The sequence below is a fragment of the Cardiocondyla obscurior genome, linkage group LG26 (genome assembly GCF_019399895.1).
Source record: "Cardiocondyla obscurior isolate alpha-2009 linkage group LG26, Cobs3.1, whole genome shotgun sequence".
Lineage (NCBI taxonomy): Eukaryota > Metazoa > Arthropoda > Insecta > Hymenoptera > Formicidae > Cardiocondyla > Cardiocondyla obscurior.
In genome coordinates, this window is record NC_091889.1 from 596,956 (window position 1) to 617,635 (window position 20,680).

Sequence of the window (20,680 nt, forward strand, 5' to 3'; positions counted from 1 at the left end):
CGCGACTTTTGAGTATCGAAAATATACGTCTGCCTTTGGCCGTCCGAAGGAGGGACTCTGTTACATACCCCCGCCAAGAGAGATTAATAAATATAGATAGATAGATAAATAGATCGAACGGAATCGAACGGACGAACAGATGGGCAGATAGATAAATAGAGGCGAGGCAGGACAGAAAAAAAGGAGAGTGAAAGGGTGCACGTACATGCGTGTAAGCGTGTAGATGTAAGAGCAACAGCGAGAGAGAAAAAGGAATAGACGAGATAGAAAGAGAGAGAAAGAGAGAGAGATGTAGAGCTTCCCGCTAATGATCTTGACGTAAAGCACTGTTATTACCGAGAAACGTTTTCCTTTTAAGAAAACCCAATGACACACACATATATGACAAACTCCAATTTAACTACTAAAAGTACAATCGCGTAACTACTATGCTTGTATATGCCAACGGCGTGACTCGCAACTCTGCTTGCTTCGCGATCGACTTCGAAAGTGGCGCCACAGCGGTGACAGCAGATACAATAACTAGCAACAGAGGCGCGCGAAATTCATATCTCGGAACGAGAGGTCCCAACACTTTCATTGCCATTCCTCCAACAATTTAAAACAATTATCTTTACACTTTTGCGTTAGTTGAAATAGAAAAAAAAAATCATAGATCTTTTTTTTTATATATTACACAAAGTTAATGCTTAGATTTACCGTCTTACTATATACGTTCTTAATCAATCGTAAAAAAATTATGTAGAAATATTTATAGACATAACGAGATCTTGATTTTTTTTGTGTAACAATATTTTAATTAATTTTATTACAAATCAATATTTGCTGCGACGTAGAATCTCGACTAAAATTAAAATTCTTAAGTCGCATGTTACGTATAACAAATTTGTGTAAAAGTTAGGCTTATCTTTTAATCTACTAAAAAAAAGTTTTTATATACTCTATTGAATTGTATCTTTAGACAAATTATTGTACACATGTATAAATCGGCACACATACAGACACGCGTATATATACGCCCGCATATAATTATATCAGATCTACAAGTTTTTATTAAATCAAGATGTAATAAAAAGCAGGAATTACAATTTTGTTCATCAGATTCAAGATTAAATGTACAAAGTTTATTATTAAAATAATAAGAATCGTGTATAGAAAAATCTTTAGAAATTTGAGATTGTCAAATAAAAAAATAACAATCCCATTTTTATTCAGTTTTGATATAGGGAAATGCTACTTTTAAATTCGTTACTTTAATTTAGCTACGTAGACCACTCTGTGTATAAAGAAATACATTTTAATACGGTTAATTATAATCATAAGATGAGGTAAATTGTGGTTTATCATAATTAATTAAAGAGTTATGAATTAAAAATTATTTAGAAAAAAAGAAACAAATATTGTATATATATATTGAAGGTATCGTGATATGTAAATAGGCACTATTATTATTCAAAATATTAAATATACAAAATAGAGAAGATAATTAGTTTAAAGTATCTCTTATAAAATTTTATCTGTTAATAAGTTGCAATATATTAATATAAAGACAGTAGAATGTACGCAAGTTATCATATCAATAATATTTTTTCTTGTATTTTCGATATCTTTCTACTTCGGACTGTCTTCGTAATTGATTTACAAGGTCTGTCGGAACATACCATAACTTGTCAACGTTATTAAGTAAAGCTTCCGTTACTTGACAACATATGGCAGCCATATTAACTTGTGCAGTCAAATCGGTATGATCTTGCGGATGTATGTACCGAGGTGGAAAAAGCGACGGTGCTACTATCATCGCCACATTGTGTATCGACATTTTGTTCGATGCTTGATTTTCAATAACCAACTTCAAAAAATTCAGCAATGCCTCCAATGTACATCGATGTTCGACGGGCAGTAAAAGTACCAGCAGATTAAGAGAATATATCAAGTCGTTGGGGTTTTTAACACCTATAATAATAATAAGTATATAAAATATCACAAATGTGTAATGTGTTCAATCTACCAACCATGACTTTGATAAAAAGCATCAATCAATTCAATGGTAAGAAGAGGTTGAGGTAAATCTCTTAACAATTTTTTCAAAACGGCCGACAAATCGTGACACGGAGTGTGTTTAAATAGCTTATCCATCTCCTTTGGTTTACAATAAAAATCAGTTTCCAGTTCCGTGCAAATAATTTCCACCTAAATAATTATCGTAATAATAAAAAACGACATTCTTTGTTTTCTAATTGAATGACTAAATAATTATTTATGTACTTACTTTTTGCTTATGGCCTCCAACACGAAGAATACCTTCTTCCTTTACTCCGCGTTTTGTCAATTCATTAAGAACCTTTTGAAACACTAGTGGGATATTATTTTCTTCACTCGTTAATTGACTATCCCTGAGCAACAACGTCGATAAAGAAACGCCAAACAAATTTCCACCTACAAAAATATAACAAGCGATGATTAAACCTGTTCTTTTTTTTTTTTTTTTTTTTTTTTTTGCTACATTAGTTTAAAACTGTAACAAAAATTAATAATGTAAGATCTTATAAGAGAATAAAGATAGAAAAACAAATAGATCACATACTTTTTCTCCGTCGTTTATTAGGTTTTCGTCTTGTAAGCGGTATATTATATTTATCGAAAATCGCCGTTAATTCGAGCCATAAAAGAGGTTGCAATCTCGTAAAATCTCGTTGTGATAATAATTCTACATCTTGCCGAGCATAATTGTCATCGGACATAAGATTATCAGAAGACCACACTTGAGATTTGGCTTCATTAGTTTTGCACATCTCCTCAAAACTAAGATGACCGTGTGATGATGTACGACTCAACGGGCGAGCTATTAAATTTCCATCTGCCGGTCGAGTCAAGCCGTATAAACTACTGTGACTTCGTGTTACTGCTGTATGATTTCCCGAAGTCCGTCTGAAATACAAAATAATGAGTAAAAAAAAAAAAAAAAAATACTTATATTATAATTTTTAATAATTATTTAATTATCTTCGAAATACCGAAGAGTTGATTCCTTTGGCACGGCCAATTTTCTAACTGATTCAGCGTCTAAACTCGTTACGTCGTTATGATCGCTATTGTTATGCCTTTGAATTGATCTACTAATATGTATCGTTCCCAATCTATGATAACCAGTCAATTGAATTCCTTCTGCAATAAATATATAATAGAAAAAAAAAAATTAATAACTATCTACAAACTCTTAAATATAAATACAAAAGCGATAATACCAGAATCATTCGCGACGTCTCCTCTCGACCAGTTACCAGTTCTCCTGAAAATTTCCTGTACGGGTATAGGAGTCAAGGCAGGCACTGGCATGGAACTCAGAGCTGTTTGGGGAACACTTGGTGTTCGACGAACAGCTGCTTTTCCTTCATTTGATCCTCGATGAAATATAGAAACGAAACTCGGAACAGCAGAGCTTTAAATCGTTACGAACAAAATATGTATTACAAGAATCAGAAATATTGTAAAAAAAAAAAAAAAATTATATAACGTAATATAATAAATTTACTTTTGATGTGCATCTTCGATCACCGTGACTGTTGGAGGTGAAGGAGGTGATGCATTTTCTGGTGTAGTGCCTTGAATTGAATCTAAAGAATCAGGAGTAGCGCTACGTGATCGTGTACCTGTGCTGGAGACCTATAAATTACATTTATAATCCCTATTTAAAAAATGTGTAAAGATTTAATTATTATCCGATTGCTGCTGCATTTTCAAGACGATCGATTTTCGCAGATTGATTCTTTCGTTTAACATATATAGTGATGAGAGTTAACCGACGGTAAGATAAACGTTTCATTTTTTATTGTTAAAAAATTTTAAAGGAATAAAAGATGCTTAATATATCATGTAAGATACATTCCGTAATTCGATGCAAAAAATTATTAAATATGTTTTCTTTAAAAAATAAGAGAAAACGACGGGCGCGCTCTGTAATGTCTACTTTTATTTAAAAAACTAATTTTAATTTATATACGTATTAACATATTCAAGAATCTATAAAAATAATTTATAAGTGTGATAAAAAAATAACATATATACCTCTACATCTTTGAAAACGTCTCTAATGTCTGGTTTTCGAACACGTTGACGCTGATTAAAACGTTGTTTAACTGTATGATTAAGCGATCTCACGCGACGTTTCACGGCTTCCGCTTGAGTTTGTGACAAAGAACACAAAGCCGCTCCTAATTCTTCAGGCTGCACTTCCCTGCCTGCTTTCCATGCTTCTGTTAATTGCCCTAAACCTGCTGCGCGTAACCATTCAGCTTCCTCTTCTCCTTCTATAAGAAACAAAGTACAAAATATTTATTCTTTAAAACATTTTTTTTTTTTTTTTGGGCTTTTTAACATCTTTCACAATCTTTTAAATATAATAATTAATTAACTAATAATTTGTTATACACGTTATTACGAAAAAATTATCACACAAAATACCTATTAAGTTAAATTATAACACGTACCGTCGTAACTTCGAGGACTACACTCTTCATCTAAATAATCATCCAGCATTTTTGTCTCTTCTATCATTTTCTGATATTCCTCCCAGTATTCGAGTAGGTGGTTATCACCACTCGTGTAGGTAGCACCATGTCTTTCCATATCTGTTTTGCTTTCTCTCGTATCCTTCGGATACATATAATTATCAATTACAGAGTCTTTGGAAACATTTAACAATATTTATTCCTAAGAACCCACTCGGGTGTCTGAAAAAAAGAAAGAGAAACAATATATTAATCATGTTCCACAACTTTGTTCCATTTATATCTCGTCTTTCTCAACCTAATCTCCAATGATTCAGAGATAACATCATTGGTATCATTAACATAGGTAATAGCGAGGACTTATCTCTATGAGTAATATCAGAAGCGGCATAAAAAAAAATTGCTTAAATCTTATCAATAACAAAATTTTTGTGATACAAACAAAATATACACAGCTGCAGCAATTTTTATCAGTTCTTGAATTTTACTTTCAAGATAAAAAGCTAAGCTCGAGATAAACCCTTTAAAATTATCACATCTATTTACAATTAATTTCTATCGTAAACATTTAAACTTCTTGCAAGTGGTACTCAAAAAAATAAGAAAAAAAAAAAGAAAAAAAAATGTAATTATTCGCGAGTGTTTAAAATTCCAATCCGTCGCCGAACCATTTGCCGTCGGAACTAACAATAAGAGTCGAAGAAAAAAATGCGACGAATTTTCAGCCGTAGAAGGGAACGCTACGGAGACACTCGTTCGACAGCTAATCGCGCGAGCAATTATTTGCGATAAAATATTTTATTCTACGTCGACATGTACCGTGACATTCCACTGGCGAACTCGAGACCACGTACGCGGATCCGTCAGCCTTGGTAGTTCCGCGGGTACACGCGCGTTATGCGACTTACAGGCTGTAAGTCACAGCTTCAACGTCAGCGCGGCTAACAGACGTCCTCTCGAGTGACGGAACGCAACGAGGTGCGAAGTCAGCGATTTATTTGCGCCGTTCCTCACGCGGATAACAGACTAGCAGCAGCACGCACCGCGATTCGCGACGCGCTTGTGTAAACACACAACCTTCACGCATCGCACGTCCTCACGCACACGAGCGCGCTCGCGCGCGCTCGCACACACGGGCGGCGAGGCGACAACACCTTACGCAACGCAAAACACACGTAAAGCACGTTCGCGAGTGCATAACCTAATTTCTCACCTGCGATTTTCACCGACACTGGCTGGCCCCGCGGCGGCTCTTTCATGAATGAGGTGCGACGGCATGCGCGTCGCGACTGTCACGAGTTCACGACCACGAGCGGGATGCTTTCGCGGGCGAGCCTAATGACGTCCGCAGGCCCATCGTGCACACGTCGACGGCAGGAAAAAAAAAGAAAAAAAAAAGATAGTTAAGAAATGAGAGGAATCGCCGAGGAAACTCTGACAGGGCGCGACGTTCCGCCCGTGAGGGATACACCTGTTGCGGCGTTCAGGTTGCTCGCCTCGCGGACAAATGCCGAGTTAGCGAGTTTTCGAGCCTCGGCTGCCCGCATCCAAGAATGTATTCCACGCGCGTCCGCTAGTCACGTCGCAGATCGGATCGGAGGACGCGGGAGAGAATAAATATATGTACACACATGCACGCGTATGCACACATTCGCGCGGCGCTAATTGCTGCGTATTTCCAGGCGCGCAACGTGCTGCAGAGAAAAAAAAAAAAAAAAAGGATTTGACACCAACTTGTTGCGCGCGCGCATCCGCGTGCGTGTATACGTCTATTCGTGGCATTTTTGTTGCTCCTGAATGATACCTGCGCCGTAATTTCAGGGTTGGACGCCATCTTCTACGTCGACTCGCTGCGAAACGCCTGATTTTCAATGCCACTATTAAAAAATGATTTGTCGAGCTAGAAAGACGCGTTATGTATAAATTTATTATTAAATTATTATTAAAACCTATTATTAAAACTTTATGTATAAATTTATTTCTACAGACATATTTTCCTTTATTTTTATTTTTTTTTTTTTTTTTTGCGAATTTTGTACATATTTTTTTTTTTTTTTTTAAATTAGATAAGTATACATGATATTATATCTCGTAATTCTGCCTTAAAAATTAATATTTCTTTTACTAGTCCATAAAAAAAAATTTGTTTTAATTTGCAACAATTTTAAGTTCCATAAAATGGAAATGGACGACTCCACGACGACGATTTTGAAATATATAAAAACACATTCCGAGGTGCAGGATAATAATATATACGTTAATCTTACATACGTTCTTAGACGTCTAACTTCTATTATAGCGATTACCCCATCCACGACGATGCGTGTCTTTATATTCATCCATAGCACGAGCTCGTTCGAGATGTTCGGGATCATCTTTTTCTTCCATCTCCTCTTTCAAAACAGCTTCGTCGTCCTCGCTGTCTTTGTTCTCGTCTTTATTTGCTGTATCTTGCAGGCATCGAGAATGCGTTGCATTATGCTGCGATGGATCAGGCCAGCTAAAACAACAAGTCGCATGTTATTATAGAATTTTAAGAAAATGTTTATTGAATGTACACAATGTACTTACTCTCCATCCTTGACTCTTTTCTCGTAGAATTCTTGTACCGTTAAGACTGGTAAACTTGGATAACCTGCTCCAAAAACTTTCTTTTGAACCTCATCGCGGGTAATGATAATGGGCTGTAATTTCGGAGCTGTCGTTTTGTGCTTGTGAGTCCTCTGTGCCTCGGCACCAGAACCGTGCATGGACTCCATTCCCTTCATGCCCTCTAAAATTGATTTCTCTGTTTTCAATAAATTTAAATCCTCGACGATTCGCATCGCGTATAACTTAACAAGAGTGACGAAATAATCCCTCTTGATTTCGTCATCAATATTTGTATTGTCCAAGTTTTTCTTCAAAGTATTTAATCGCGATTCCAAATCCTTTTCTTGTTGATATCTTTGTAGCTTTGCATTTCTATTAGTTACCTAAAACAGATTAAATCAAAATATAATTGTGTTCTGTAACAATGCATATACAGTAATCAAGAAGTAAAAAGAATATACCATCTCTTGTAACATCCTCGGCGAAGATTCTTGCAAATGTCTGTTATCCTCTTTCTTTTTCTCATCGGTTGAATCTATATCTGGTATCTCAACGTTCGTCAAACCATAAGCTTTCAATCGCTTTAAAAAGTCCACAAAGTAGATTTCTGCTACTTTAACCAAGTGCATTCTATCATTGGTGCCACATATCTGATTAGTGAGCTTGCCCAACAGGGCAGGCAATAAAAAATACTTGATATTTTCCGTAGCTACCTCCTCAAACGTTTCATTATCGCTAAACATATCCACCATAGATACCAGTCTTGTTGCATCCTCGAACATGTGCATTGCCCGTTTCACATCCAACTATAAAAAAAAAAGAAAAAAAAAATACATAAAAGTATTGTAACTATTCAGTCAATATTAAATTTATTTGTTTATTTCTAAGTTCGTTGCATTACCTCGCACTAATTTAGAGATTATTTTTCTTTCAACACATTAGGAGAAAAAAAAAGAGAGAGAGAGAGAGATATGCACTTTGAATTAGCGCAACTAGTTCAGGAATAGAAAACAAATTTATTATTATCAGGGGAAATTTCTCACCTGTACTTTTGGACTGTTTGTTGGCTCTGCCGCGTTACTAATACTGTTAAACAATTCAAAAGCGTTGTCAAATAATTCTGACAATGTTGCGGCATCACTCTTGTCTTTCCCATGACTCAAGTCTTTTGACAGGCCTCCTTCCGACGTCATTGTTGTTTTAGTCGGTTAATAAATATAATTTAATTTTTCCTTCTTTCCACTTGATCGCCTCCTTCTCTCTTTTGTCAAAATTCGAACGTATATTTACTTCATTTTATAAGCAAAAGATCTACGGCGAAGACGATTGAGTTTCAATTGACACTAAATTCTAACCAATCTAACTGATCGCAAAAATTTTTAAGTTAAACGAAATCCACCACGAGTCGCCACTGTACGACCGCAACTTTGAGTCAAAATCTTTGACTGTAGTTAAAAGACCACCGTTATAGGCCTTGTTTTTATCAGCTAGCTGCTTAGAAGTAAACAATTCTTTGACGTTATTTTTCTTTATTTTATATTTCACATAGTTGAAAATTACAAAGCATGATTAATAACAGTATACATTTTCTATTTAATTAAACATATAGTGATACATTTTATAGGTATAACGACTGAATATGAATTCCATTTATTGTTGGTAAATTCAACTTTTAATAAAATGTTGAACAGTCTTGTATTATTATTTAAAATTCCATTATTTTTAATAAACAAAGAATACATTTTTTAATAATAATAATTATTATTTGATTTGCAATTTAAACTGTTCTTTCACCCCATTTAGTAAAGCTTGAATTATTCATCAAATTAATTGTTAAATTTTGAGGTAAATTTTCAAAATAACTAACATTCAGATATTCTAAAGGATTCATCATTAAATATACTTCTGTTAATGATAAATTATTCATGAGAGATAAAGATTCTAGAGAAGCAAATTGATTATTGCTCAAATCTAAATATTTCAAAGACACAAGAGATTTTGTCCAACCTTCTGGCAGAAAATATAACTTATTCTTTGATAAATCTAATTCTTCTAAAGAAGAAAGACCATTAAACGAGCTTACATCAATCTCAAGAATCTTATTATCTCCTAATAATAATTTTTTTAATTTTGGCATGTTCTCAAAGATTTGTGGTGTTAATTCTTTTATATAATTGCCATAAAGATACAAAATGGTAATTTGCATTTCTTTTAAAATACGTGGAAAACTGTATAAGATGTTTTCACTTAGATCAAGCACCTCCAAATTTGGTAAATTTAAAAATACTTCTGGATATAAGCTGCTTAAAACATTTCTAGACAAATTTAGATAGAGTAAATCATTATTATCTCGAAAAGCACTTGAATCAATGCTATTAATTCGATTATTGGAAACAGAAAAATATAGTAGGCTTTTCAAACCTGCTATTGATAGAGAGTACATACTTCTAGTAATATAATCGAACTTATTATTATCCAAGTTCAATGTTATTAATTTGTCCAGCTGGTTGTGACTAAAACTATCAAGCGAATTATTGTGAAGATCAAGGAAATATAAATTATTTGACAATAAATTATTAAAATTGATCGACCACAAATAATTTTCTGAGAGATCTAGGATCTCCAACTTGGGGAATGGATTATAATTTGTTACATGTATACTTTCGATATCATTTTTACTTAGTGATAATATTTTTAAACTAGGATATTTATCGGAAATTGTAATGTAAAATGATTGTTGCAAGTGTGCCAGTTCGCCAGTTGCATTATTTAGAATAAGAATTTGTAATTCTTCATGGTCTCCAAAATTAAGAATACTTCGTGAGTTCAATCTGTTGTTAGAAAGATACAACTGTTTTAAATTCGGGAGCTTATCAAAAGCACCTCTATCAATATTCGTAATATAATTTTCCGTTAAGTTAAGATATGTTATCAAAGGACTACTAATAAAATTTTGCCCAATTTCAGTTATGACTGAATTGGAAAAATTCAATGTAATGTCATTATTTTCAGATTTTGATACAAGATTTTGATACAATTCACTTGTGTAAGTTGGAAATTGTATCGCTGTTGACCAACAAGCAGATATAACAGTGAAAATAAGTGTTATGGTCAATTTCTGTAAAAATAGTCAAACATTAGTTTTCAAAATTAAATAAAAGATTTATAACATAAATATAATAATTATAGCAAATTAAATTGTATTTAACGTACAATAAAAATGCGTTCTTGTTACATAAAATTTGTAGGTTAGATTTAGTTTCATCTCTCCACCCACGACGCTCTTGCTTAAAATTTGTAACTCACTATAAATTTTTTTTCAAATATTAAATGTAACTTACCATTTTTTTAATCTTCTGGAACTTGTACAAATTTTTAATTATTTTTTATGTACTTGCTACAAGAACTATATTCAAAATCTGGAATAAATTGTTATTCTATCGCTTCTCGGGAATTGAAATATAGATAAAAGATAATATAGATAATATAGATGCTGCTGTTCCTATATTTATATATGTGTAAAATAAATATTGTCGCGTTTCCGGTGCTTTATGAAATTTTTTTTATGAACTTTTCTAGATAGCACACATATCCAAAACATATTTATGGACATTTAGACTTCTTATAGATGACGTTTAAACATATTTTGTTTATGTGTACCGTTTGGGTTATCTATAGTGTAAATGCATTTTTCTTTTTTGAAAATGATTATGTAGTATATATAGTCATATAATAGCAAAGAAAGTTAAAAATATAACTGATGATTGCAGCAATTTAATATACATAAGATGAATATTAACTTGCATCACTTTTCTTTTGACTTTTTTTTTGACGTTATTTTTCTTTATTTTATATTTCACATAGTTGAAAATTACAAAGCATGATTAATAACAGTATTCATTTTCTATTTAATTAAACATATAGTGATACATTTTATAGGTATAATGACTGAATATGAATTCCATTTATTGTTGGTAAGTTCAACTTTTAATAATATGTTGAACAGTCTTGTATTATTATTTAAAATTCCATTATTATTAATAAACAAAGAATACATATTTTTAATAATAATAATGATTTGATTTGCAATTTAATCTGTTTCTTTCATCCCATTTAATAAAGCTTGAATTATTCATCAAATTAATTGTTAAATTTTGAGGTAAATTTTCAAAATAACTAACATTCAGATATTCTAAAGGATTCATCATTAAATACACTTCTGTTAATAGTGAATTATTTGTAAGAGATAAAGATTCTAGCAAAGCAAATTGATTATTGCTCAAATCTAAATATTTCAAAGATACAAGAGATTTTGTCCAACTTTCTGGCAGAAAACTTAACTTATTGTTTGATAAATCTAATTTTTCTAAACTATAAAGGCCATTAAATGAGCTTACATCAATCTCAAGAATCTGATTATCTCCTAATAATAATTTTTTTAATTTTGGAATGTTCTGAAAGATTTGTGGTGTTAATTCTTTTATACAATTGCCATAAAGATATAAAATGGTAATTTGCATTTCTGTTAAAATTTGTGGAAAACTGTTTAAGTTATTTTCACTTAGATCAAGCACCTCCAAATTTGGTAAATTTAAAAATACTTCCGGATATAAGCTGCTTAAAACATTTCTAGACAAATTTAGATAGAGTAAATCATTATTATCTATAAAAGCATTTGATTCAATGTCAACAATTTGATTATTGGAAACAGAAAAATATAGTAGGCTCTTCAAACCTTTCAGTGATATACAGTTATAAGTATTTCTAATATATCGGAACTTATTATTATTCAAGTTCAATGTGATTAATTTGCCCAACTTGTTTTGACTAAAATAATTAAGTGAATTACTGTGAAGATCAAGGAAATATAAATTACTTGTTGATAAATCAATTAAATTGCGCGACAACAATTCATTTTCTGAGAGATCTAGGATCTCCAACTTGGGAAATGGATTATGTGTTGCATAAAAACGGTAGATATAATTTTTCCTTAATGATAATATTTTTAAACTAGGATATTTATCGGAAATTAAAACGGAAGTTTGTCGCTGGTTTGAATCAGTTGCATTATTTATAATAAGAATTTGTAATTCTTCGTGGTCTCCAAAATTAAGAATATATTGTGAGTTCAACCTGTTGTTAGAAAGATACAACTGTTTTAAATTCGGGAGCTTATCAAAAGCACCTCTATCAATATTCGTAATATAATTTCCCGTTAAGTTGAGATATGTTATCAAAGGACTACTAATAAAATTTTGCCCAATTTCAGTTATGACTGCATTGGAAAAATTCAATGTGAAGTCATTATTTTCATAAAGATTTTGATACAATTCACTTGTGTAAGTTGGAAATTGTGTCGCTGTTGACCAACAAGCAAATATAATATTGAAAATAAGTGTTATGATCAATTTCTGTAAAAATAGTCAAACATTAGTTTTAAAAATTAAATAAAAGATTTATAACATAAATATAATAATTATAACAAATTAAATTGTATTTAACGTACAATAAAAATGCGTTCTTGTTGCATAAATGTGTAACTCACTATAAATTTTTTTTCAAATATTTGATGTAACTTACCATTTTTTTAATCCTCTGGAACTTGTACAAATTTTTAATTATTTTTGATGTACTTGCTACAAGAACTATATTCAAAATCTGGAATAAATGTTTATTCTATCGCTTCTCGGGAATTGAAATAAATATATAGATGCTGCTCTTCCTATATTTATATCTATGTGTAAAATAAATATTATCGCGTTTCCGATGCTCTATGAAATTTTTTAATGAACTTTTCTAGATAGCAAACATATCCAAAACCTATTTATGGACATTTAGACTTCTTATAGATGACGTTTAAACATATTTTGTTTATGTGTACTGTTTGGGTTATCTATCGTGCAAATGCATTTTTCTTTTTCGAAAATGATTATGTAGTATCATATAATAGCAAAGAAGGTTAAAAATATAACTGATGATTGCAGCAATTTAATATACGTAAGATGAATATTAACTTGCATCACTTTTCTCTTCAATAATCATAAAAATATTATTAGTAAAATATAGAAAAAGTTATCATGTTTTCTTTAAATATACAAGCCAGAATATAATTACGATAAATTAACTATCCTAGTTAACGCTCAAAAGTATTTTTCTTTCTTATATAAAATGTATATAATTTACTTGTATTAGATATTAAATTTATAACTCTCAATTTATCTACGGACAAACAAAATATAGGAATAAACACAATAATAGTTGTGATATAAATTTAAATATGTTGTGCAATATGCAATACGCATGTAAATAATATATTATTAAAAATTTGTATTGCATTGACCAAATGTTTTTTATTTGAGTATTGTATTTTATTTAAGATAACAATATGAGAATACAAAATAGTAGAAGGTAACTTTATTTTTTACATAAACGAACTGTTTCAAATTATTCAAAAGTTATTATAAAATAAACGATAAAAGAAATGTAATTAAAAAATTTACAGTATTACTTTACAACATCAAATATTTTTTATTTGGTCTAAATTTTCTAAATTTTCCAAATTTTCTAAGTTTTTTAAATAAATTTAAACTTGGTTTTCGTATCTTGTAAGTTTTTAAATAATGAAATTGCAATAATACGAAATAATTTTAGAATATTTTTATCTTTTGGCTTTATGTGGCAAAACCCGCGTGTAAACAATCTCCGATTATTGATACTGCTAATGGAATGCAGAAATGGCACAAAGACCCATGCTGATTTTTGACTATATCGTCACACACTTTTTGTTATTTTATTCTAGTTCCTTTACACTTTATTAAAAGCCGCGATGTCAACGCTTTGTACATAATCCTCTAAATCCTGAATTTGTTCCGTCAACCAATCTACCGACACTTTATCGTCTTCTACGACGCACGAAATTTGTAGTTTGTGAATTCCAAAAGCAAGTGGCACCAATTTAGCTAAAAAAAAAAAAGAAAAAAAAAGGGGGATAAGCTTTAATTATAAATTTTATATATGTTATTAACAATTGAAATATGTTATGGACACTTACAAGTACCCCAAAAGAGACCATCAATTTGGATTTTTCGTACGGCCTTTTCCATTTCTCTCATATTCGTTTCGTCGTCCCATGGTTTCACATCCAGAATGATATTTGACTTAGCTATTACGGCTGGCTCTACAAGAAAATAAATCGATTATTAATAATATATTATGAACAACCAAACTGTGTTACGTACTTTTAGATTTTTTGGCAGCGTATGCGGCAAGTCGTTCTGCCCTAATTTTGGCAGCCTCTGCATCCTCTCCCTATCGAATCGTATACAGTAAAAATTTTCACAATAAGCGATAGTTACAAAAATATAATTTTAAGTTGCAAAGGAACGCTATTACATACTAGATTTATATGAACGTGAAAAAAAGTGCTAATATTGGATGAATCAGTATTATGGGAATATCTGGTGTATGCCAAATAATATCACATAAATCTACATAAATATAAATTCGCATATCTTAAATCCGTGTCAATTTAGAAAGAACAGTGTACAATGTATAGTTACTTCTGTGTTATACGAAAGTAAACTTAAACATTCGCCACAGGCAAAGAGATGAATTAATATCATTTCTACTGTCTTTGCTCACTTGCCTCTGAATCAGAATCAAACAGATCAATATCTTCATTGTCGTCTTTTTCTTTACTCAGCTTCTGCTCCGGTTCCTCGGGTTTTGCAGGACAAATTGCTATGTAAGGTACGCGCATTTCGAGGCTTTCCACACGCTCTTGCAAGGAATCAACAGATTTTATACGCTGCACCATACTTTCAACGGTATCCTTTATGCCCTGAATAACTATTTAAACAGATTTTTAATACTTGATACGTATTCTTTTAATTAAACTTGTCGTTATCTTTAAGGTTGCATGCATTTAATACTTATAATGTGTAATATACGTACGGCTTCGTAATTCCTGATTGTCTTTCTCAAGATTGATAATACGAGGTGTAACTTGATCTACGTAAGCGGCGATACCATCCACCTGGAACAATAATTTTCGCATAAATAAGATGTGATATTTAAAAGTCATTTTATAAACGTAAAATCCTTTTTTAATTGTAATATTAATTTTATATTCTAAAATGCCTAAGAAGCGATGAAAGGCAATGCGAGAAGACTTGTAATATGTATATTAGTAAGCAGATCGTATAAAAATTATGTTGTATAAAGAGTAAGCTAAGAGAGTGCAGTACTCACACACTGTAAAGATTGTTTAATATGCTGCCGAGCCATCGCAACCTCATTGGCCAAACTTCCAGCAGGCAACTTGGGACAAGTGACCCGTTCAGATTCCTGCATCCACCGAGATTAAAAGTAAGCTCACACCCAGATTGATTATTTGAAACAACTACATGTCATATCTCCACTAAGATTTACATTAAAAATATTATTAAATCAAATATCAATTTAAAAATTCGCTGTAATGTACATGTATAACAGAATATTAAAATACTTTTTGTTTAATTTAATATTAATTTTTTTTTAGTAAAAAATACATAATTTTTACTAAAAATAGAATAACATAGCAATTACATAGATATAAATTAGCATGAAATTATTCTATACAGTAAAAATATTACTTTGTTTATTATTAGTTATTAATTTCGTAAAAAAAATGCATACCATTTTTTTTTTTTTTTAACACAATTCTAGATATCGATTAAGTTAGCACACATGTGGAGATAGACATTACATATATCATAGCAGAAATATTAATAAAACAATATCTTTTAATACAAGAACGTTGCAATGTACTACACAAATCGACAGTATTCACAAGTTAAAGCAAATATGTTTTTACTAGTGTAAGTTCTTGTAGCAAAGAAATGTGGGGGAGACTTATTGAATTGTTAAGTATGAATGACCATGCAGTTAGAAACTTATTAAACACAAAATATTCCGCAAAACAGAATTATTCAAATTGGCAAAGATTAGAAGACGCGCAAGCACCTTTAAATAAAAATAATAAAATATGTTAGAAACAAAGTACGTTCATATAAAATAAATTCTACACTTTTTGCAAGTACCAGATGTTTTTTTGTTATTTAAATATTACAAAATGTACTTGATAATGTCACAGTAGTAATGCCTGCATGCCCCATGCATATTAATAAAGCGTAAATGACGGAAATAAATGAAACAAAGAAACAAATGCCATTCTTTAAATAATAAAATGTAATTGGTAATAGGCGGAAGCTACTTTTCAATAATATGGTAAAACAAAAATCGATATTAAATCAATTAAAGATACAATTAATCTGCGTCATGTAGAGACACATGGAACAATAACCCACAGACTGCATTAAAGCATATACCTGATCGGGCAATTGTTCTTTATTCCTCGCGAATGGCACTGCAGTTTCTTTATTTTTCCCGACATCATTCCCACCACCTCCGCTAATTTTATGTTTCGTATCTTCCTTATTTCTTTTCTCTTTAGCCTCTTTCGCATTATATTTCTTGGATTTCTCACTCGTGGTATTCTCTTTCTTTTTGGCGTTATCTCTGACGCTATCAAATTTCTCGCTAGTCTTCGCATTTTCTTTATTCTGCATGTTGCACACGTCTGCGGCATCTTTACTGACCTTTGCGTTTCTTCCTTGACACTTGGAACGGTTCATATTCGACTCATTCGACTCATGGGCTAGCTTATTATCTTTATACTTCTCAGCTTTAGACTTCAACGTGTTAGAATCGATTAGCTCTTGGCACTTGTCGTTTATAGAATTGTCAGACTTAAGCGTGCAGCCTCCCGCACTCTTACGAGACACCACCTTGAAACATGTTTCAAGCTATGCAAGTAGAGATTAAGGTCTCCCAAATAACGCAAGAAGCAAAAAAACAAAATCGTTTCTCTTATGCAACGGATACATACAGCTGCTACTCGACATTATAATTAAACACGTTTATATAATCATATAGCGTTGAATCTAGTACATTAAAGTATTAAGCATTAAATGTATAATGCTTAAATTTTTAATTAAGAAATAAAAAAAAATAAAAAAGAACACGATTAAAATGATGCGATGTTTTTATAATTTTTAAAAGTAAATTTGAAAAAAGTATAAAATACGCTAAGAAAAAAAAAGAAAAAAAAAGAAGCTTCACATTTCTTATTGTATAAAATCGTCTACCAACACCTTGCAAAGTGTGAAAAGAGAAAGAGGGCAAAGATAATTTTGTTAATCACCAGATATTCCCGCGTGTGTGTGTTAGAAATGTTAGTAAAATAAAACAAACATGATGCATACCACAAACATAGGAAAATGACAAATGCGCCACTAGCTATGGATGCTATGATCAGGAGTTGGTATGTATATTAAAACTAACACATTTGATAAATGTACTTTTTCAAAGAAAATGACTTTAAAAAAAAAAAAAATCTTGATGTTATATATATTTAATATTCATAATTATTGAAAGCAAACAATTTACCCAATGATCTATATGATTAAACATTTTTATTCTATCCCATTCCCTGCCGACAACTCTCTTTATTTAATGAGCAGTAGATGATCCCAACAATGAGAACAACTTTTCTTACCTTGGCCAATTTCTCAAAATATTGCCGTTCTGCTTTGTCGTAGGTTGGCTTACTAAACCATACCTGTTCTTTAGATAAGTCACGGATTGCTGATGACAAATGAATATCTTCCATCTTTTCTATCTTTCGATATCTTACAGAGCAAAAATGCTGTGGTTTTCTGCAAACAAAATGAGTAATGTAAATGATAAAAAAACAGTTTAAATTGTACATGCAAATGTGGTTCTCCAAATTACATTTTTGTCATATTACACTCAAGGATCAGCTAAACTCTAAAGAATAATTTATTTAATACATTTTATTAAATAAAAATACAAATCTTAATTTAATATAATACATTTGGTATATATAATTGTACGATTAATACAATTATTGCACGATTAAAATTATTAGCGTATAAACATTATTTATTAATTAAAGCAAAATTGTCATGATTATTATATAACTAATCTAATAGTTAACTTTTAATTTTGTCTAGCAAATAAAATATTTGATTTTTCATGTCTTCTGGACATACACAAGGATGTATTTCATCCGGTTTGAAATATTTTATAAAAGTCTCGAGCTCGTGATATGAAGCATGCGTGGAGTAACATACATTATATGTATTACTCCTAACGCTGTCATATTCTCCGACTTTGCTCGTATCTTTGCCCTTCCATTTCAATACCGACGGTACAATAGTTAATATATTTCTTTTACTGATGTTCTGACAACATTTTAAACCTGAGCGGTCGAATTTGCTCATACATGCGTGTACACGCGTGGACATTGGATTTAGTGTAATGCAACGTGCTAAGTCCGGAATACGGTGATAAGTCTCATATACTATATCTTTTATGTGAATAGGTACATTTAAATCTTTTGACAGCTCCATGTAAAGAAATTCAGAGCCGTACAAAGCGGAACATTCCAGAATAACAACGTTCTTTGGGCTTAGGTTTAACCATTCGGTCACAACTTTACACATTGCTCTTAAACTTTCTGGCCTTGTCGGAAAAGAAGTGAAATCTCGATCTAAAAACGTTGTATCTAAATACACTTTTGCAAGCTTTTTTGGAGATGAATGACTAGAGTCTCTATCATGAAGCGATTTCAGTTTCCTATAATCTTTTGGATTAATTCTAAAATCTCCAGTATATAATATTAATTCGTCCATTTTTTCAAACAGAAACATGACAGAGCCAGGGCAATGTCCAGCAGAAATACATGTTACATAGAGAATATCAGAACTATTGCTTTCATATTTAATTTCAGTTTTTACATCGATATCAATCTCTATTACATTTTCTATAACATAACCCATAGTTTCTAAAATGACTTTACTAATTTTACTGCAATAAAAATACTTATTTTTCTGTTTTAAATTGTAAAAAAATACACAGTTTAAACCTTGCATGTGATCAGTATGACAATGGCTAAGAAAATATGCAGAGGAGTTCAAATTTTCTCCGTCAAAACGATCCACTGAGATGCCTGGTATCTCCTCGATAAGCCCAAGAAACGTTGACATTCTGATGTATAAAATGTTCCTGTAATGAAGAATCTTGACATCAATCAAGCCTAAAAGGGTGTTTAATATATAATAAAATCATGGAGTGATAAACTACTATAAATTGTTTAATTGAGAGCTGATTTATATTTAATAAATATTTGTAAAAAAAATTAATTACATTTTGCTTACATTAACAAAGTTTTTTTTTTTTTTTTTCTTTATGAAATATTCTAAATGTAATAAACAAAAAAATTTTAACTATTTATTTCATTAAATGTAAATATTCTTTGTGCTTTCAAAGGTTAAACATATTATATTTTATAAAATATCTGTTTTCAAGATCAAATTGACAAACCATTATAAGTGTCACTGAATACATGGCATGGAAAATGTCAATAAAACACAATCAAAAGTTGATCCAACTAAAGTTATTAGAATTTCAGATCAAGAATTAATTTAATTTTTATAAAATATTCTGTTTTATGCCAATCAGAGGATAGCAGCAGTGTACATATGTATAATGAAAGTAATAAATACTTTAATTTAAATACTTTACACACATGGTACTTTGCAAAATCATAAATTACATATCAAAATGTATTCTCGATTCATTAGTATAATACAATCAAGCTGCTTATGCTCAGATATTTACAGCCAACAAGGTAAAAATATATTCAGGCATGTATAAATGCACATACACAAACCAAAACATTATTACCTTGATCTTTAGCTGTTCAGTTATGTTTCGGGGCATCGGTGTACTGATAATTTATAATATAAGTGACGTAACTGGATTTTCAGTATTAAAAGTGACTATCAGAGTATAGCCTAAATCCAACTGAGACTCGGAGAAGCTGTTGAACTCGAGATTTCTATTTGATCATTTTCAATTAAGACAAATTACATCGGCGGTTATTGAACTCGGTGGACCAATTTTTCCTTGAAACTTCGACGAGAATATACCCACGTTATATCTCATTTATCTCCGACATGTGCCTTATCGATCGGAATTTCCACGCGCTCGTAATAGTCAAGTGACACATACGTTTGTCGGCGAGAATCTCTTTTCGAGGAAAATATTCGGTTCTATATAATAGTTTTATTAAAAATTTACCTTAGACAGAGTCCAAATGCCAAAACTGCTCCAACAATTGACGGCCAAGATTGCAATGCGTGCCGGAGGAAATGTGCCAACGTACAGACACGTACGGAACAGAGGACAAAGTAACCTAACCTAATCTTCCGGCGCCAACAGTCGTTTTCCGTTCACATCAAAACTCGGACGATGTTCAATGAGCGATAAAGGTAGACTCGATGTCGCGATAGAAAATTTACTTTCGATGTAATGGAAAGTATGAAAAAGAGATTAATCGGCATGGAACCGAATGCAAGATATATGCGTTACGATCAATTACGACGTTTTAATTTCGTCGGGAGCGTTCTGAAACGCCAAATGGACCGACCGTGAAATCTCATATTCACCGCGAC

General features: G+C 31.5%; 6 protein-coding genes across 9 annotated transcripts; all 6 read right to left on the bottom strand.

Moving 5' to 3' along the window:
• Window positions 1–774: 774 nt before the first annotated feature.
• Window positions 775–6,365, bottom strand: Conu (Rho GTPase-activating protein conundrum). 4 transcript variants are annotated; one of them, XM_070672526.1, is made up of 10 exons: window positions 6,243–6,365; window positions 4,488–4,730; window positions 4,066–4,307; window positions 3,533–3,663; window positions 3,246–3,439; window positions 3,015–3,165; window positions 2,585–2,928; window positions 2,270–2,436; window positions 2,013–2,190; window positions 775–1,953 (listed from the first exon to the last, which is right to left on the bottom strand). In XM_070672526.1, the coding sequence occupies exons 2-10, from the start codon at window positions 4,660–4,662 to the stop codon at window positions 1,577–1,579; spliced, it is 1,959 nt and encodes a 652-aa protein (XP_070528627.1). In that variant the 5' UTR covers window positions 4,663–4,730; window positions 6,243–6,365; the 3' UTR covers window positions 775–1,576. The 4 variants fall into 4 exon arrangements, with proteins under 4 accessions (XP_070528627.1, XP_070528624.1, XP_070528625.1 ...); XM_070672523.1 differs by lacking the exon at window positions 6,243–6,365 and adding an exon at window positions 5,722–6,187; XM_070672524.1 differs by lacking the exon at window positions 6,243–6,365 and adding an exon at window positions 5,328–5,668.
• A 135-nt stretch (window positions 6,366–6,500) lies between these two features.
• Window positions 6,501–8,462, bottom strand: Tap42 (immunoglobulin binding protein Tap42). The gene is made up of 4 exons (XM_070672543.1): window positions 8,144–8,462; window positions 7,562–7,906; window positions 7,080–7,483; window positions 6,501–7,008 (listed from the first exon to the last, which is right to left on the bottom strand). Exons 1-4 carry the CDS (start codon window positions 8,291–8,293, stop codon window positions 6,792–6,794), a joined length of 1,116 nt encoding a protein of 371 aa, XP_070528644.1. The 5' UTR covers window positions 8,294–8,462; the 3' UTR covers window positions 6,501–6,791.
• A 147-nt stretch (window positions 8,463–8,609) lies between these two features.
• LOC139111916 (leucine-rich repeat-containing protein 15-like) lies at window positions 8,610–10,767 on the bottom strand. The gene is made up of 2 exons (XM_070672541.1): window positions 10,442–10,767; window positions 8,610–10,218 (listed from the first exon to the last, which is right to left on the bottom strand). The coding sequence occupies exons 1-2, from the start codon at window positions 10,442–10,444 to the stop codon at window positions 8,878–8,880; spliced, it is 1,344 nt and encodes a 447-aa protein (XP_070528642.1). The 5' UTR covers window positions 10,445–10,767; the 3' UTR covers window positions 8,610–8,877.
• A 221-nt stretch (window positions 10,768–10,988) lies between these two features.
• On the bottom strand, window positions 10,989–12,836 carry LOC139111914 (leucine-rich repeat-containing protein 15-like). Its single transcript, XM_070672540.1, has 2 exons — window positions 12,681–12,836; window positions 10,989–12,511 (listed from the first exon to the last, which is right to left on the bottom strand). Exons 1-2 carry the CDS (start codon window positions 12,681–12,683, stop codon window positions 11,162–11,164), a joined length of 1,353 nt encoding a protein of 450 aa, XP_070528641.1. The 5' UTR covers window positions 12,684–12,836; the 3' UTR covers window positions 10,989–11,161.
• A 768-nt stretch (window positions 12,837–13,604) lies between these two features.
• On the bottom strand, window positions 13,605–19,223 carry Eef1delta (elongation factor 1-delta). Its single transcript, XM_070672542.1, has 9 exons — window positions 19,090–19,223; window positions 17,698–17,857; window positions 16,469–16,927; window positions 15,351–15,446; window positions 15,054–15,135; window positions 14,746–14,948; window positions 14,339–14,408; window positions 14,152–14,277; window positions 13,605–14,059 (listed from the first exon to the last, which is right to left on the bottom strand). The coding sequence occupies exons 2-9, from the start codon at window positions 17,809–17,811 to the stop codon at window positions 13,905–13,907; spliced, it is 1,305 nt and encodes a 434-aa protein (XP_070528643.1). The 5' UTR covers window positions 17,812–17,857; window positions 19,090–19,223; the 3' UTR covers window positions 13,605–13,904.
• Window positions 17,978–20,670, bottom strand: Snm1 (DNA cross-link repair protein snm1). Its single transcript, XM_070672546.1, has 2 exons — window positions 20,307–20,670; window positions 17,978–19,229 (listed from the first exon to the last, which is right to left on the bottom strand). Exon 2 carries the CDS (start codon window positions 19,208–19,210, stop codon window positions 18,155–18,157), a length of 1,056 nt encoding a protein of 351 aa, XP_070528647.1. The 5' UTR covers window positions 19,211–19,229; window positions 20,307–20,670; the 3' UTR covers window positions 17,978–18,154.
• Between the last annotated feature and the right edge of the window lie 10 nt (window positions 20,671–20,680).

What these genes read in the sequence shown, in the direction of transcription:
- Snm1 (XM_070672546.1), bottom strand. Translation starts at nt 19,210, where the DNA reads ATGTCAACGTTTCTTGGGCTTATCGAGGAGATACCAGGCATCTCAGTG.
- Conu (XM_070672526.1), bottom strand. Translation starts at nt 4,662, where the DNA reads ATGTATCCGAAGGATACGAGAGAAAGCAAAACAGATATGGAAAGACAT. An exon ending in ACGTTTTCAAAGATGTAGAG is followed by an intron (nt 3,664 to 4,065) that starts GTATATATGTTA and finishes TGTAATTTATAG; the next exon opens with GTCTCCAGCACAGGTACACG. An exon ending in TAATAAACGACGGAGAAAAA is followed by an intron (nt 2,437 to 2,584) that starts GTATGTGATCTA and finishes ATATTTTTGTAG; the next exon opens with GTGGAAATTTGTTTGGCGTT.
- Eef1delta (XM_070672542.1), bottom strand. Translation starts at nt 17,811, where the DNA reads ATGGAAGATATTCATTTGTCATCAGCAATCCGTGACTTATCTAAAGAA. An exon ending in ATTTTGAGAAATTGGCCAAG is followed by an intron (nt 16,928 to 17,697) that starts GTAAGAAAAGTT and finishes ACATGTTTCAAG; the next exon opens with GTGGTGTCTCGTAAGAGTGC. An exon ending in CGCTGCCAAAAAATCTAAAA is followed by an intron (nt 14,278 to 14,338) that starts GTACGTAACACA and finishes ATTTTCTTGTAG; the next exon opens with AGCCAGCCGTAATAGCTAAG.
- Tap42 (XM_070672543.1), bottom strand. Translation starts at nt 8,293, where the DNA reads ATGACGTCGGAAGGAGGCCTGTCAAAAGACTTGAGTCATGGGAAAGAC. An exon ending in CAAACAGTCCAAAAGTACAG is followed by an intron (nt 7,907 to 8,143) that starts GTGAGAAATTTC and finishes TTTTTTTTATAG; the next exon opens with TTGGATGTGAAACGGGCAAT. An exon ending in AAAAGAGTCAAGGATGGAGA is followed by an intron (nt 7,009 to 7,079) that starts GTAAGTACATTG and finishes TTGTTGTTTTAG; the next exon opens with CTGGCCTGATCCATCGCAGC.